Below are 14,700 nucleotides of genomic sequence, written 5' to 3'. Positions count from 1 at the left end.
CATTTTTACCCTAGCAACTCCGGCGGGCCGGCTGGCGCCCCCTGGAGTGGCGCCGCTATGGCGCCCATTATATACCCCAGCCGGCCCGTCCGCTCCTCAGTTCCTTCTTGCTGGCTATTCCGACAGTGGGGAAGGAGGGCGGGTCTGGAATGGATAGGAGCAACACATCTCGAAGAACACCAGTTACTACAGGTGAGTAACCGTCTTTTCTTCTTCGAGTGATTGCTCCTATGCATTCCATTGTAGGTGATTCCCAAGCCTTACCTAGGCGGTGGGGTCGGAATGAGACGTGGCGGAGTGTAATACCGCAGAGCCGAAGGCTGCGTCGTCTCGAGACTGCTGCACCAACGCGTAGTGGGAGGCGAAGGTGTGGACTGAAGACCATGTGGCCGCTCTGCAGATGTCCTGGATGGGAACATGGGCCAGGAAGGCGGCCGATGAGGCGTGCGCCCTGGTCGAGTGCGCAGTGAGTCGGCGGGGGGGACGCGAGCAAGCTCGTAGCATGCCCGTATGCACGACGTTACCCAGGATGAAATCCGTTGTGAGGAAACTGGCTCGCCTTTCATGCGCTCAGCAATTGCCAGAAAGAGCTGGGAGGAACGCCGGAAGGACTTTGTCCGGTCGATGTAAAAGGCGAGGGCCCTACGGACGTCCAGGGTGTGGAGCTGCTGCTCACGAGGTGAGGCGTGCGGCTTTGGAAAGAAAACCGGGAGGAAGATCTCCTGATTAAGATGGAAGGCCGACACCACCTTGGGAAGGAAGGCCGGATGTGGCCGAAGCTGCACTTTGTCCCCGTGGAAGACGGTATATGGGGGACCTGCTGTCAGGGCGCGGAGTTCGGAGACTCGTCTGGCGGATGTGATTGCCACGAGGAAGGCCGTCTTCCAGGTGAGATGGAGCAAAGAGCACGTGGCCAGGGGCTCGAAGGGTGGCCGCATCAGCTGGGTGAGAACCAGGTTCAGATCCCAAGTCGGAGCAGGCGGACGCACCTGAGGGTAGAGACGGTCCAATCCCTTGAGGAAGCGGGCAACCATTGGGTTGGAAAAGACGGAGCGACCATCTATAGCGGGCCGAAAGGCCGACAGAGCCGCCAGGTGCACCTTCAGGGACGAGATCGCAAGACCTTGGCCTTTCAGGTACCAGAGGTAATCGAGGACTGTCTGGATAGGGGTCGAGAACGGGTTAAGACCTCGCTGATCGCACCAAAGCGCAAAGCGTTTCCACTTCGCGAGGTAGGTAGAGCGTGTCGAGGGTTTTCTGCTTTCAAGCAGGACTTGCTGTACCGCCGCCGAACAACCCCTTTCTGCGTCGGTCAACCACTCAGGAACCAGGCTGTAAGATGTAGCGACTGCAGGTTCGGGTGACAAAGCCTGCCGAGGTCCTGAGAGATGAGGTCCGGCCATAACGGCAGGGGAATGGGATCCCGAATCGAGAGCTCGAGGAGCAGGGTATACCAGTGCTGCCTCAGCCAGGCCGGAGCGACGAGTATGACGCGGGCCTTGTCCCTCCGCAGCTTGAGTAGCACTCGGTGGACCAGCGGGAACGGGGGGAACGCGTATAGGAGGGGGCCCGTCCAGGGCATGAGGAACGCATCGGAGATGGAGTCCGGAGCCCGACCCTGGTACGAACAGAACCTGTGGCACTTTCTGTTGGTCCTGGAGGCAAACAGGTCTATTTGGGGAAATCCCCACCTCCGGAAGATGGTATGAGCCACATCGGGGCGAAGGGACCACTCGTGGGAGGCGAAGGACCTGCTCAGACGGTCGGCCAGCGTGTTCTGCACTCCTGGCAGAAAGAAGGCTTCGAGGCGAATCGAGTGGGTCACGCACAGGTCCCATAGGAGCATCGCCTCCTTGCACAGCGGGGAGGATCGGGCCCCGCCCTGCTTGTTCAGATAGAACATGGCCGCCGTGTTGTCCGTGTACACCGCTACGCAGCGGTCCCGGAGGTGTGCTAGAAAGGTGAGACAAGCCAAGCGGATCGCTCTCAACTCCCGAACGTTGATGTGGAGGGAGAGTTCCTGGGCCGACCAGAGACCCTGGGTGTGCAGGTCTCCCATGTGGGCCCCCCATCCAAGCGCCGAAGCGTCTGTGGTCAGGGTGGCCGACGGGCGAGGGGGGCGGAACGGAACCCCTGCGCAGACCACCTCCGGATCCAGCCACCAGGTGAGCGTCCGGAGAGTGGGGTCCGAGACCGTGACCACCATATCTATAGGGTCGCGGTGGGGGCGGTACACTGATGTCAGCCACATCTGGAACGGACGAAGCCTCAGCCTCGCGTTCGTGGTCACAAAAGTGCACGCCGCCATGTGACCCAGCAGGCGGAGGCAGGACCGCACCGTCGTGGAAGGGAAGGCCTGCAGGGCCTGGATGAGCGAGACCATCGTCTCGTGGCGAGGACGAGGGAGGCAGGCTCTGGCGAGGTTGGAGTCTAGGACCGCTCCTATGAACTCCAGGCGCTGTGTCGGAACTAACTGGGACTTCTCGGCGTTGATGAGGAGGCCGAGAGACCGGAACAGGTGCAGTATCTCGGACACCTGGGCTGCCACCAACTCTTGAGAGCGACCCCGAATCAGCCAGTCGTCGAGATATGGGTACACGTGGATTCCGCGCCGACGGAGAGCTGCGGCCACGACCGCCATGCATTTGGTGAATACCCTCGGGGCAGTGGAGAGGCCGAAGGGTAACACCGCAAATTGGTAGTGGGTCTCGTCGACCATGAAGCGCAGGTAGCGTCTGTGGGGGGGGTAAATTGCCACATGAAAGTAAGCGTCCTTCATGTCGAGGGCGGCAAACCAGTCTCCCGGATCCAAGGAAGGGATAATGGTCCCCAAGGTTACCATCCGAAACTTGAGCTTGCGGAGGTACTTGTTCAGCTCCCGGAGGTCTAAGATGGGACGTAGACCTCCTTTCGCCTTGGGGATGAGGAAATATCTGGAGTAGAATCCCCTGCCCCGCCTGCAGAGAGGCACCTCCTCGATGGCACCCACGCTCAACAGAGACTGGACCTCCTGTAAGAGGACTTGCTCGTGAGAGGGGTCCCTGAAGAGGGACGGGGAAGGTGGGTGGGAGGGAGGGGGCGAAATAAACAGTAGGCGGTAGCCGTGCTGGACGGTGCTGAGGACCCAGCTGTCCGATGTTATAGCAGACCACGCCGGAAGGAAGCGGGAAAGACGATTCGAAAACAAAAGGGATGGATCCTGGGGGAAGAGTGGTGGGCCGTCCTCGGGCGTCCCATCAAAAGGCCGGCTTCTGCGCCTGCGGAGCCTTGGACGAGCCCTGAGCCTGGTTGCGCCGCCCCGCCGACGGTCTACGGCGGAAGGGGGCCGTGCGGCGATTGTTAAACGGCCGAGTCCTGGCGTGGTTGAAGGGCCGGTAGGGCTGCTGACGGAACGAACACCTCTGCGTGGCCGGCGTGTGCATGCCCAGCGTCCGTATTGCGACCCTCCCGTCTTTTAGGGTCTGAATTCTAGCGTCTGTTTTTTCGGAAAACAGGCCCTGCATGTCAAACGGGAGGTCCTGGAAGGTGTACTGGACCTCCGGTGGGAGAGTGGAAGACTGCAACCACGCAATGCGGCGCATCGTCACTCCGGATGCCACCGTTCTAGCCCCTGAGTCCGCTGCGTCCACGGCCGCTTTAATCAGGGTTCTGGAGGTTAACTTGCCCTCTTCCAGCAGCGCCGAGAACTCGGGGCGGGAGTCCTGAGGGGTCAGCTCCTTGAATTTCGCGAGGCACCCCAAGATATTAAACGCATATCTGGACAAGAGGGCCATCTGGTTAGCGATGCGGAGAAGGAGCCCCCCCGCCAAATAAACCTTACGCCCCAATAAGTCCATGCGCCGGGCCTCCTTGGACTTCGGCGCAGCGGCAGGTTGACCGTGACGCTCGCGGTCATTGACTGACTGGACCACCAGCGAGTCTGGGGTGGGGAGTACGTACAGATATTCGTACCCCTTGGGCGGGACCGAATACTTTCTTTCCACGCCGCGCGCCGTGGGGGTGACGGAGGAAGGTGACTGCCAAATGGTGGTATTGTTTTTCTGGATGGTGCGGATAAACGGGAGCGCCACTCTGACGGGGGTCTCGTCTCCCACCACATCGGTAATAGGGTCCTCGACCTCTTGGACCTCGTCGATGGGCAAATTAATGGCTTTCGCCACCCTTCGGAGGAGGTCCTGGTGCGCCCTGAGGTCAATATGCGGGGGCTCTCATGGCGACGCCCCTGCCACCGCCTCATCGGGAGAGGAGGACGAGGAGTGGCCCGGCAGCACCTCCTCATGTTGCTGTTCCACCGCCTGGTGATCCGGTGGCAGTGAGTCCTGCCCTAATGGTGGGTCGTGGGCATCGGCTTGAGTCGGTGGAGACGGGGGGGGGTCTACTGATGGTGGCCACTGGCACCGACCGCACCGAGCCTGGCTGTCTGGGTGGCAGGGGAGGTGCCTGCTCATACTGCGCCCAGGGTACCCAATGCCCCCAATACTGGGGTCCATGGTCCGGTGGAAGTGACCCGGCTCTGAAGTCCACCGCACTGCCCTGAGGGGAGGCCACGGAGGGTTCCCTTGAAGGCCAGGGTGGAGCAGTGGCGGCGCCTGGGCGGGCATCGGGCGCCGGCGTGAGACGAGCCTCCGGTGCCGAAGGTCGGTGCCGGCTGTCTCGGGAGGCAAGTGGTGAGCGGGACCTTCGTTCCGCACGGTGCCGGGAGCTGGAGCGACGGCGGCGGGAGCTAGATCTCCGGTGCCGGGAAGGAGATCGACGGCGCCGGGAGGTCGACCTGCGGCGGCGGGAGCTCGACCGGCGGCGCCGGGAGCTCGACCGGCGGTGCCGGGAAACAGATCTTGATCTCGATCTGCGGCGCCTTGAACGGCTGCGGGAGCCCCGCTGATGTCCGCGGTGCCTGGACGCGGACCTGCTGCGGTGCCGGTGACTTCTCGACCGGGACCTGGAGTGCCACCGGGAGTACGACCGGCCCCGCGATGGAGAGCGGTGCCGGGACTGCGACCGGTGCCGAGACGCTGAGAGGCGTCGCGATGTCGATCGCCGGCGGGATGGGGAGCGGTGCGGCGGTGACCGTCTCCGCGAGAGGGACCGGGATCGAGTCCGGATCCTGGAGCCACGGTCGCCTCGGTCGCCCGGGGATGGAGGACAAATCATCGCAGGCTTGCCGAGGGAATTAAGTGTCCGCACCGTTGGTGCCGGCGGCTGATGGGACGGAGCCGACGTGAGATCGATTAGCTCCCTCGCCGTCGCGAACGCCTCAGGCGTCGACGGGATCCTCAGCTCCTCCTCGGTGCCTTGCGGCGCCGGAGTCAACGGCCCGGTGCACTTTGCGTGCACTGCCTCAGCCTGCACCGTTTTCGTCGGAGGCGGCTGGGCTAACGGCTTCCGCTGCTGTTTTGCAGTGGCCGTCTTCGGCACCTTGTGCTTCCTCCCCGGGGAGAGGGAGCGGTGCCGGGTCTTCGGTGCCGGCTCGGTACCGGAGCGGCTCGGTGCTGCCGGTGCGCTGCTCGTGGAGGTAGGCTTCGGCGCCGATGGAGCCGGCGCCGGAGGTTGGAGCGCAGACTCCATCAGTAATTGTTTCAGCCGGGAGTCCCGCTCCTTCCTTGTACGAGGCTTAAAGGCCACACAAATCGGGCACTTATCTGGTCTATGCGACTCTCCGAGGCAGCGGAGGCAGGAGTCGTGCGGGTCGCTGACCGGCATGGGCCGCTGGCAAGCCGCGCAGGGCTTGAATCCCGGTGCTCCGGGCATACGCCCGCACCGGGGCGGAAGAAGAGGGGTAAGCCCTCTAATTCCCTAACTACTAACACTATACACTATATATATATATATATATATACACAACTATAACAAGAACTTAACTAATTACTAACACTATATACACTATAACTATGGAGAAAACACTAGGGTTGTGGAGGTAAGGGAGCACTCCACTGTTCCAACTGCCGTCACGGGCGGGAAGAAGGAACCGAGGAGCGGACGGGCCGGCTGGGGTATATAATGGGCGCCATAGCGGCGCCACTCCAGGGGGCGCCAGCCGGCCCGCCGGAGTTGCTAGGGTAAAAACGTTCCGGAGAGCCGTGCACGCGCGGCGCGCACACCTACAATGGAATGCATAGGAGCAATCACTCGAAGAAGAACAGTCAGGAGCTCGGGCCCTCAGGCAGGGGCTGAGCAAACAGTTCAGTATTCAAGCCCCGGCCCTAGGTCAGGGCGGGGTGGCAAACAGCAGCTCGGGGCTCAGACCCTCAGGCAGGGACTGAGCAAACAGTCCAGGATTTAACCAGCCCAGGCTCCGGGTTCTGAGCGTTAAGGCGAGGGGGAGACTGCCACCCGCAAGTGGGGTGGCAGGGGGGACGCAGGCCCACCCACTCCACTGTGTCCCATCCCGGGGCCCTAACAGCAGCAGGCAGCCTGCTGCTGTGTCAGTGGGGATCCTGGCCGCAACAACACACTGACATGGGCTCTGGGTGTGCTACAGCCAGGGGTCAGCTGCCCCTGGGCTGCTTCCGACCTCCCCCTCTACCAGTACCTGCGTCTCAGCGGCGTCTTCCACGGCGCCTAGCACCATGGGCTCCTCAGGATACTGAGTGAGGGATAAAGTGGGCAGCTCCTCTGGGTCCCTTTGTACCGGTCGGCTTACTGGCTCTTCCGGCGTCTGGTCAGCGTCCAGCCTCCGCAGGTATGGCCAGTCCTCGGGTCGGTCACAGGCGACGGGAGTCTCCCCAGCGGGAGCTGGGGCATCAGCGTCTGGCCTCTCCAGCGGCCAGGCCCCTTCTGAGCCCTGGGATTGGGCTTTTATACTTCCTGCCCTGCGCCGCGACCTCTGGGGGTCGGGCGCAGGCTCCAGTGACTCCGCCCACTTTGGCGTCCGTAAGGGCTCGTCTCGCTCTGGGGCGGCTGGGAGCCAGGCCGCCTCACTACACTCCCGCATGGTCCATGCTGGAGCTCTTTTTTGATTCTGGGACTGCATGGTCACCTGTGCTGATCAGCGCTCCATGCTGCGCAAACAGGAAATGAAATTCAAAAGTTCGCGAGGCTTTTCCTGTCTACCTGGCCAGTGCATCCGAGTTCAGAGTGCTGTCCAGAATGGTCACAATGGTGCACTGTGGGATAGCTCCTGGAGGCCAATACCGTCGAATTGCGGCTACATTAATCCTAATCCGAAATGGCAATACCGATTTCAGCGCTACTTCCCTCATCGGGGAGGAGTACAGATATCGATATTAAGAGCCCTTTATATCAAAATAAAGGGCTTCGTTGTGTGTACGGGTGCAGCATTAATTCAGTTTAATGCTGCTAAATTCAAAATAAACTCAGTGTAGACCAGGCCAAAGGCAGCAATCCCCAACCCCCTGGCACTAGCTAGCAATGCACTGGGAACAACTACTCTTGAGAGAAATCAGGATGGATAAAAATCAATGATTAAAAAAAAAAGTTATTTAAAATCAGATTTTTTTGATAAAAGGCTTTTTGAGGAAAAAGCCTATCTAAAGATAGATATATCTTTGAGCTATAATGTCTCATCACTGAATAGGGATTATAAATTCTAATTCTATAGTATGAGACAATATAGTCATGTAATGTTTAAGAAAAGTTTTATAAATGAGTTTCATCCGAAGAAGTGGGTATTCACCTACGAAAGCTCATGCTGCAAAACGTCTGTTAGTCTATAAGGTGCCACAGGATTCTTTGCTGCTTTTACAGATCCAGACTAACACGGCTACCCCTCTGATACTTGAGTTCCAATAGTTCATGGATTAGGGACCCAATTTTATAGGGTTACAGGGGCTTCTCTATAGATTAACCTAAATAATCTTTCTATCTACACAATGGGACTCAGTACTCAGTCTAGAATATACCAGAGATGCTTAGTTTTGCAGTTCTCAAACCGTGGATTTGTGTCTTCAGAGGTAACATGCTGGTTAACAGCAAAAATGTTTTAAAATAAATAAACGAAATATAGTGGTGAGAAATAACAGACCTCAACCCTATTGTCCCTCTGCAAATTTGTGTACACAGAGTCAATCCCTTGCCTCTCACTAACAAAAGTTAGTGCAAAGTTTCAGAAAGTTCAATGAATAGAAGATTGTTGGGGATGGAATAGATCTGGACAAGGAGAAGTCTGGAGATAAATGTGAGAAGGGAGGGACAGGCAGTAGAAACAAAACTGAAACGGTTTGAGCAGCATATTCCAGAAGTCTTGAGGTCTTTCTGAGTTTAGCCTTCATTGATTTGAAATCTACCATAACATTTTCTCACTAGAAAGGAAACCCTATAATGGCAGCCAGCCGTAAGAGAGACCCGTAAAAGAGTTTGGGAATAAGAACCATTCAAGAAATACATGTTTGCTGATGTTTTTTTAAAGAAAGTCACACCAGTGAACTGGTGGAAATCAGTTAAGCACTTGGATTCAGAGATTGTTGAAGTGATAGTCTTATTTTTAACAACAGTAGCATCTTCTGCCAGTGTAGAAAGAATATTTTCTTCCTTTGGACTAATTCATTCCAAACTGAGAAACTGTTTGGGGCCTGAAAAAGCAGGAAAGCTTGTTTTTCTTTTCCAGATTATGAACAAACAGGAAAATGAAGGTGAAGAAGACTGAGTTAGCTGCAGAAGACAGTATTTTAAGTTTCTCATGTTGACCTGGCTGACATAGTTGATATTTTTTAAAAAATAATTAATTTCATGTAACTATTTTAACAAAAACAAACTTGATTTTAAAAACTTGAATGTTTAACTAAATTAAAAAATTCATATGCTAGTTTTGTTAAAATATTATATGTTTGCTGTTGAAGAAAAAATACAGAATACATAACGTTGTTGTTTTAGTAAAATAAAACAATTTAAATGTCTGTCTGCTGATGTTCTCTTCCTAAAATACAGAATGGCAAGAAAATCCTCCAAATATTGATTAACCTGTTGAATTGGAGATAGTTCATCTCCCAATGACTTCATAAATATCTGCTTTAATTACCTTTGGTAAATGAAATAACCAAACAATCATTCATTTTCTGATATAGCTGTAAAACTAATCTGAAAAGTTTTAAAATAAAATCACTTTAAAAATGTATAGTGTGTACCTTCTAAAAATGAAACCTACATCTATCTCTGAGTTGTGCAGAATATGTATTAAGGTTATAACCACCAACAAGAATGCACTTTTATGTAGAAATCCATGATTAAAATCAAGTCTTCCTGACTAGTGATTTAAATCAAATCCACACTCGGAGAAATTCAGAGCAGTGCCAGGCTGTGGTTCTGGGGTATCACTGAAGTGTCATTCCTGCAGATCCCTGGGAAATCTCCAAACATGACCGTGTCATAATGGTAAAAGTCAATATCACTTACCACCTTACTGCCACTGGCCAGCTGACTACACAGTTAAAATTGGTCCTCAGTGGTAAAGAAACAACATGCAATAAACTAGGCACAAGTCACAGGGATAACAGTAGGTACCCAGAACAGATCCACTGTGATTCCAGGCCACCACTCCTCTCTGATAATGCAGTGGTATAATAGCAGAACTCTGGAAATGCAATGGGCTCAACCATTCACATATGCTTCACGGAGACCCTTCTGCACAATGCACGCTCTGCTTCATCTAAGAGTTGCATGTGCATCTGTCTGTGCTTCAGGAACCAAGAGAAACATGCACAACCATGCTCTCCTTCTACACTCCCTGCCCTATCAGCTGGCACCTTCTGAGACAATGGCAGCCACTCAAACCCCCACCAAAACCAAGTCAAGACACTGGCACATGGTAGGCACTGGATGCCTCCACGCCAGCTAATACCCCACCCCCAAAAAAAAGAAGAAACCTTATTTTATGAGAGTCTTCCAACAACCAAGACAACACAGAGAAAGGCACAACACCCACAGTGAGAACATGTGGAGTCAGAAAGAACATCAAAGAAGCCAGCGTACGAGAAACAACATCAGTGCTTAGTGAAGAGCACAGAATCCATCAGGCAGCCATTCCCTCCAGCGCCCCTTCTTGTCTCTTTAACCATGTAGCACACACAAGGACACATACACCCTTTGCAACACTTACCCTGATTCTCCGCATTGCGGTCACAATCTCCACCCTGCTGTTTGGCCGAGGCACATCAAGGCTTCCAATGTACTAGAAGAAAAAAAAAGGGGGGGCGGGGGAGAGAAATAGGATTAGTACAGCTCCCATGTCCGTAAAATAGAACGGATGTGCAGGGACTTTTCCACCAAGCAGCTAAACCATCCCCCTGCCAATGCAGGAGCATTTCTCCTTATACATCACAGCACTTTGTCCAGTGTCCTATACAATGACTCTTCTGTCACTTTCCCTGGGAGACTATTCCACAGTCTAATCCATCTGTCAGGAAATTTTAATTGATATTCATCCTAAATTTTCCATTCCTTAATCTCATCCCATTATTCCTAGGCTGACTCATCCTAACCCCCCCTCCCCCAAATCTATCAGTCTGATGTTTTCATCTTTCACACATCTGCAGATTATGCCTTCTCCCTGCCATGTGGGGTGTTTCGTCAAGCCACATATTTAACTGTCTTCATTCATAGGTTTTAAGGCCAGCAGAAACCATTATGACAACCTAGTCTGACCTCCTGCATAGCACAGGACAGAGACTCCACCCAATATTTCCTGCACCAAACTCGTATCTTGCGGCAGATCTTTTGTAAAGACATCTCACCATACGATCCCCATTGCGGAGAGTCCCCCCATGTCCTTAGTTAAGTTGTTCCAATGGTTAATTACCCTTTTGCTGCTAAAAAAAGTGCCTTATTTTGATTCTGAATGTGCCAAGCATCAGCTTCCAGTCACTGGATCCTGTTATACTTTTGCCTGCTAGATTCAAGATCCCTTTGCTCTCAGAAATGTCTTACTCACATAGGTACTTATAGGAGATGATTAGTCATCCCTTAAACTTCCCTTGCATAAACCGGATTTGACTTCTTAAGTCTCTCAGTATAAGGCAGGTCTTCCAGACCTGAAATCGTTCTTGTAACTCTTTACTGAGCTCCTTCCAATTTTTTAACATTGTTTTTGAAGTGTGGACACCAAAATTGGACTCGGTATTCAATAATGATCTCATCAGTGCTACATACAGCTCAATAGTCATCCACTTAGATATCCAAGCATTGCATAAGCTCTGTTAACCACAACATCCCACTGGGATCTCACGTTCAGCTGGTTTCCACCATGACCTCTAGGTCTCTCAGAGGCCCTGCTTTCCAGGATGTGGTCCTCTGTCCTGTAAGTGGCCTTTTGTTTTCTGTTCCTAGGTATCATTCCTTGCAGGTGGCAGCATTAACACACATTACTTGATTGCATCCATCTTATAAAGAGATCCAGACCACTCTAAAGCCAACCTGTTTTCAGTATTTACTACTTCATCAATCTGTGTCCTCTATAAACTTTACCTGAAATCATTTTTTTCAAGATCATTGATCAAGATAGAGTAGCATTATGTCAAGAACAGTCCACTCCATCACCCCATGGGATGAGGATTCCCCAAGTACAATTATGGTTTGATGAGCTCTTTCAGCGAGACAGTTTTTAAATTCCTTTACTATGAACCAAGTGTTAATTTTTTAGTCTTCCTTTGGAGAAAGTTCTGAAGGAACTCAAATGTGAAATTGCCAGACTACTACTAACTGTGGTTTGTAACCTATCATTTAAATCAGCTTCTTTACCAGATGACTGGAGGACAGCTAATGTGATGCCAATTTTTTTTAAAAAAGGCTCCAGAGGTGATCCTGAGAATTACAGGCACTGCAATAAGCCTGACTTCAGTACCAGGTAAATGTTGAAACTATAGTAAAGAACAGAATTATCAGACACACAGATGAACATAATTTGTTGGGGAAGAGTCAACATGGCTTTTGTAAAGGGAAAAATCACGCCTCACCAATCTACTAGAATTCTTTGGGGGGGGGTCAACAAGCATGTGGACAAGGGGGATCCAAGGGATATAGCACACTTAGATTTTCAGAAAGCCTTTGACAAGATCCCTCACCAAAGGCTCTTAAGCAAATGAAGCTGTCATGGAATAAGAGGAAAGGTCCTCTCATAGATCAGTAACTGGTTAAAAGATAGGGTAGGATTAAATGGTCAGTTTTCAGAACTGAGAGAGGTAAATAGCGGTATCTCCCAGAGGTCTGAACTGATACCAGTACTATTCAACATATTCATAAATGATCTGGAAAAAGGGGTCAACAGTGAGGTGGCAAAATTTGCAGACAATACAAAACTACTCAAGATAGTGAAGTCAAAAGCAGACTGTGAAGAGTTACAAAAGGATCTCACAAAACTGGGTGACTGGGCAACAAAATAGCAAATGAAATTCAATTTTGATAAACACAAAGTAATGCACACTGGAAAACATAATCCCAATTATACATATAAAATGATGGGATCTAAATTAGCTGTTACCACTCAAGAAAGATCTTGGAGTCATTGTGGATAGTTCTCTGAAAACATCTGCTCAACGTGCAGCAGCAGTCAAAAAAACTAACAAAATGCTGGGAATCATTAAGAAAGGGATAGATAAGACAACATAAAGAATAATATTGTCTCTATATAAATTGATGATACACCCACACCTTGAATACTGCATGCAGATCTGGTTGCCACATCTCAAAAAAGATATATTGGAATTGGAAAAGGAACAGAAAAGGGCAACAAAAATGATTAGGGGTATGGAACAGATTCCGTATGAAGAGATTAAGAAGACTGGGATTTCTCAGTCCGGAAAAGAGGTGACGGGGGTGGAATATGATAAAGGTCTATAAAATCATAAATGGTGTGGAGAAAGTAAATAAGGAAGTGTTATTTACTCCTTCTTACAACACAAGAACTAGGGGTCACCAAATGAAATTAATAGGCAGCAGGTTTAAAAAACAAACAAAAGGAAGTATTTTTTCACATAATGCAGTCAATCTGTGGTACTCTTTGTAAGAGGATGTTGTGAAGCCAAGACTATAACAGAGTTCAAAAAAGAACTAGATAAGTTGATGGCTATTAGCCAAGATGATCAGGGATGCAACCCCTAAACCTCTGGGTACCCCTAAACCTCTGGCTGCCAGGGGATGGATCACTCAATGATTGCCTGTTCTGTTCATTCCCTTTGAAGCACTTGGCATTGGCAACTGTCAGAAGACAGGACGCTGGGCTAGATGGACCACTGGTCTGACCCAGCATGGCCTGTGATTTTATTGACATGAACTGTGAGCGTATAGATCATTGTTGCAACCAGGGTCCTATGGTTGCACCAGGTCTTGTACAGAGGGTGGTGTCTATGGAAAGGTTGTGGTTTGCTGGTTATGATTATGGCTATTGTGATACAGGAGGGCCAGGGAGCAGCGGGAGAGTGGTAGAAGAGAAGTATATAAGCCCTAGGCTAATTAAGGCATGGTTCCCTCTAGACTAGGGAGGACTGCTACAGGTTAATTGGAGCACCTGTAGTCAATTAAGGCCCTGTTAGCAACCTAATAAAACCCCATGCTTCAGGCAGTCAGAGGAGGAGTTCTGGAGCTTGGAGGTGTGCTGTGACACATGGAAGATCAGAAAACTGGAGTAAGGAAGACCCTGCCCCAGCAGGGGAGGGAGACTCCCTCCCCACAGTGTTTAAGGATCGAAGGTACCCCACCCAAGAGGGAGGAGGGTAAGAACCCAGAGGGGTAGAGAGGGGCTGGGGCTCAGAGTAAGGAGCAAACCCAGATCCTTCCCCTGCTTCCCTCTTTTACCACCTTCCAGGGCCACTAGTGGGGCCCTCGGTGCCCCAAGAGCAGGGGCAAGGGGTGGCATCTTAGCCCCTCGCCAAGAAAAGCGCAGGACATACCATACTACATGGCCATCTTGTCACACGTGGTGTCACAGGTGGGAGCTTTGTGCCGTGAACATAATCCAGGGTGGGTCACAACCACCCTGCCTCAAGATGGAGGATGTGGTCAAAGCACTGGTGCAAGCTACTGCCACCCAGAAGGAGGCTACCTGGGTCCAGGCAGCTGCCCAACAGGAGGCCAAGTGGCTGCAGCAAGAGACCAATCACCTGCTGATGACCCAGGCCACCCAAGATCGGGCCATGCTGCAGGAACTAGTGAACCAAGTGAAGGCTCTTACAGAGCTGAGACGCGGGTATGATGGGACACGGACCATACGGGCCAGCTACTGTCTGCAGAAAATGACTTGGGAGGATGATGTGGAGGTGTACCTCCTGGCCTTCGAGAGGACAGCCCTGAGGGATGTCTGGCCCTGAGACCAGTGGTCAGGTATGCTTGCCCCATTTTTGTGCAGGGAGGTCCAGAAGGTCTACTATGATATGACTGTAGAGGAGGCAGCAGATTACCCCCGACTGAGGCAGAGATCCTAGCCAGGGCAGGAGTAACGACGGCCTTGCAAGCCCGGACATTCCATGAATGGCAGTACTATAAAGACAAGACACCACGATCACAACTATTTGACCTAATCTACCTAGCCTGGAAGTGGTTACGCCCGGAGGCTCTCAGCTCAGAGAAAATGATGGAGCTCCTGGTGCTGGACCACTATACGAGGGGACTAGCCTCGGGCGTCCGAGCCTGGGTAGGCCAGAATGACCCCTCCACCTATGATGAGCTAGTCATCCTTGTAGAGACACAACTGGCAGCCTGTGAACTGTTTGAAACCCCAAGAGGTGAAACACAGCATTTCAGGAAACCAGTCCCGAC

At 52.1% G+C, this 14,700-nt stretch overlaps 1 protein-coding gene across 4 annotated transcripts in view; it reads right to left on the bottom strand.

The window, feature by feature from the left end:
• The window catches only part of LOC123375712 (carboxyl-terminal PDZ ligand of neuronal nitric oxide synthase protein-like), a 191,375-nt gene that overhangs the window by 137,929 nt on the left and 38,746 nt on the right, over nucleotides 1-14,700 (bottom strand). For all 4 annotated transcript variants that reach the window (XM_045026885.1, XM_045026884.1, XM_045026886.1 and 1 more), the window contains exon 2: nucleotides 10,052-10,123. In XM_045026885.1, coding sequence (XP_044882820.1) covers nucleotides 10,052-10,123 — 72 coding nt within the window. The remainder of the gene's footprint in view (nucleotides 1-10,051; nucleotides 10,124-14,700) is intronic.

This window comes from Mauremys mutica, chromosome 8 (assembly GCF_020497125.1).
Source record: "Mauremys mutica isolate MM-2020 ecotype Southern chromosome 8, ASM2049712v1, whole genome shotgun sequence".
NCBI lineage: Eukaryota > Metazoa > Chordata > Testudines > Geoemydidae > Mauremys > Mauremys mutica.
This window is presented reverse-complemented; position numbering and strand designations above follow the sequence as displayed.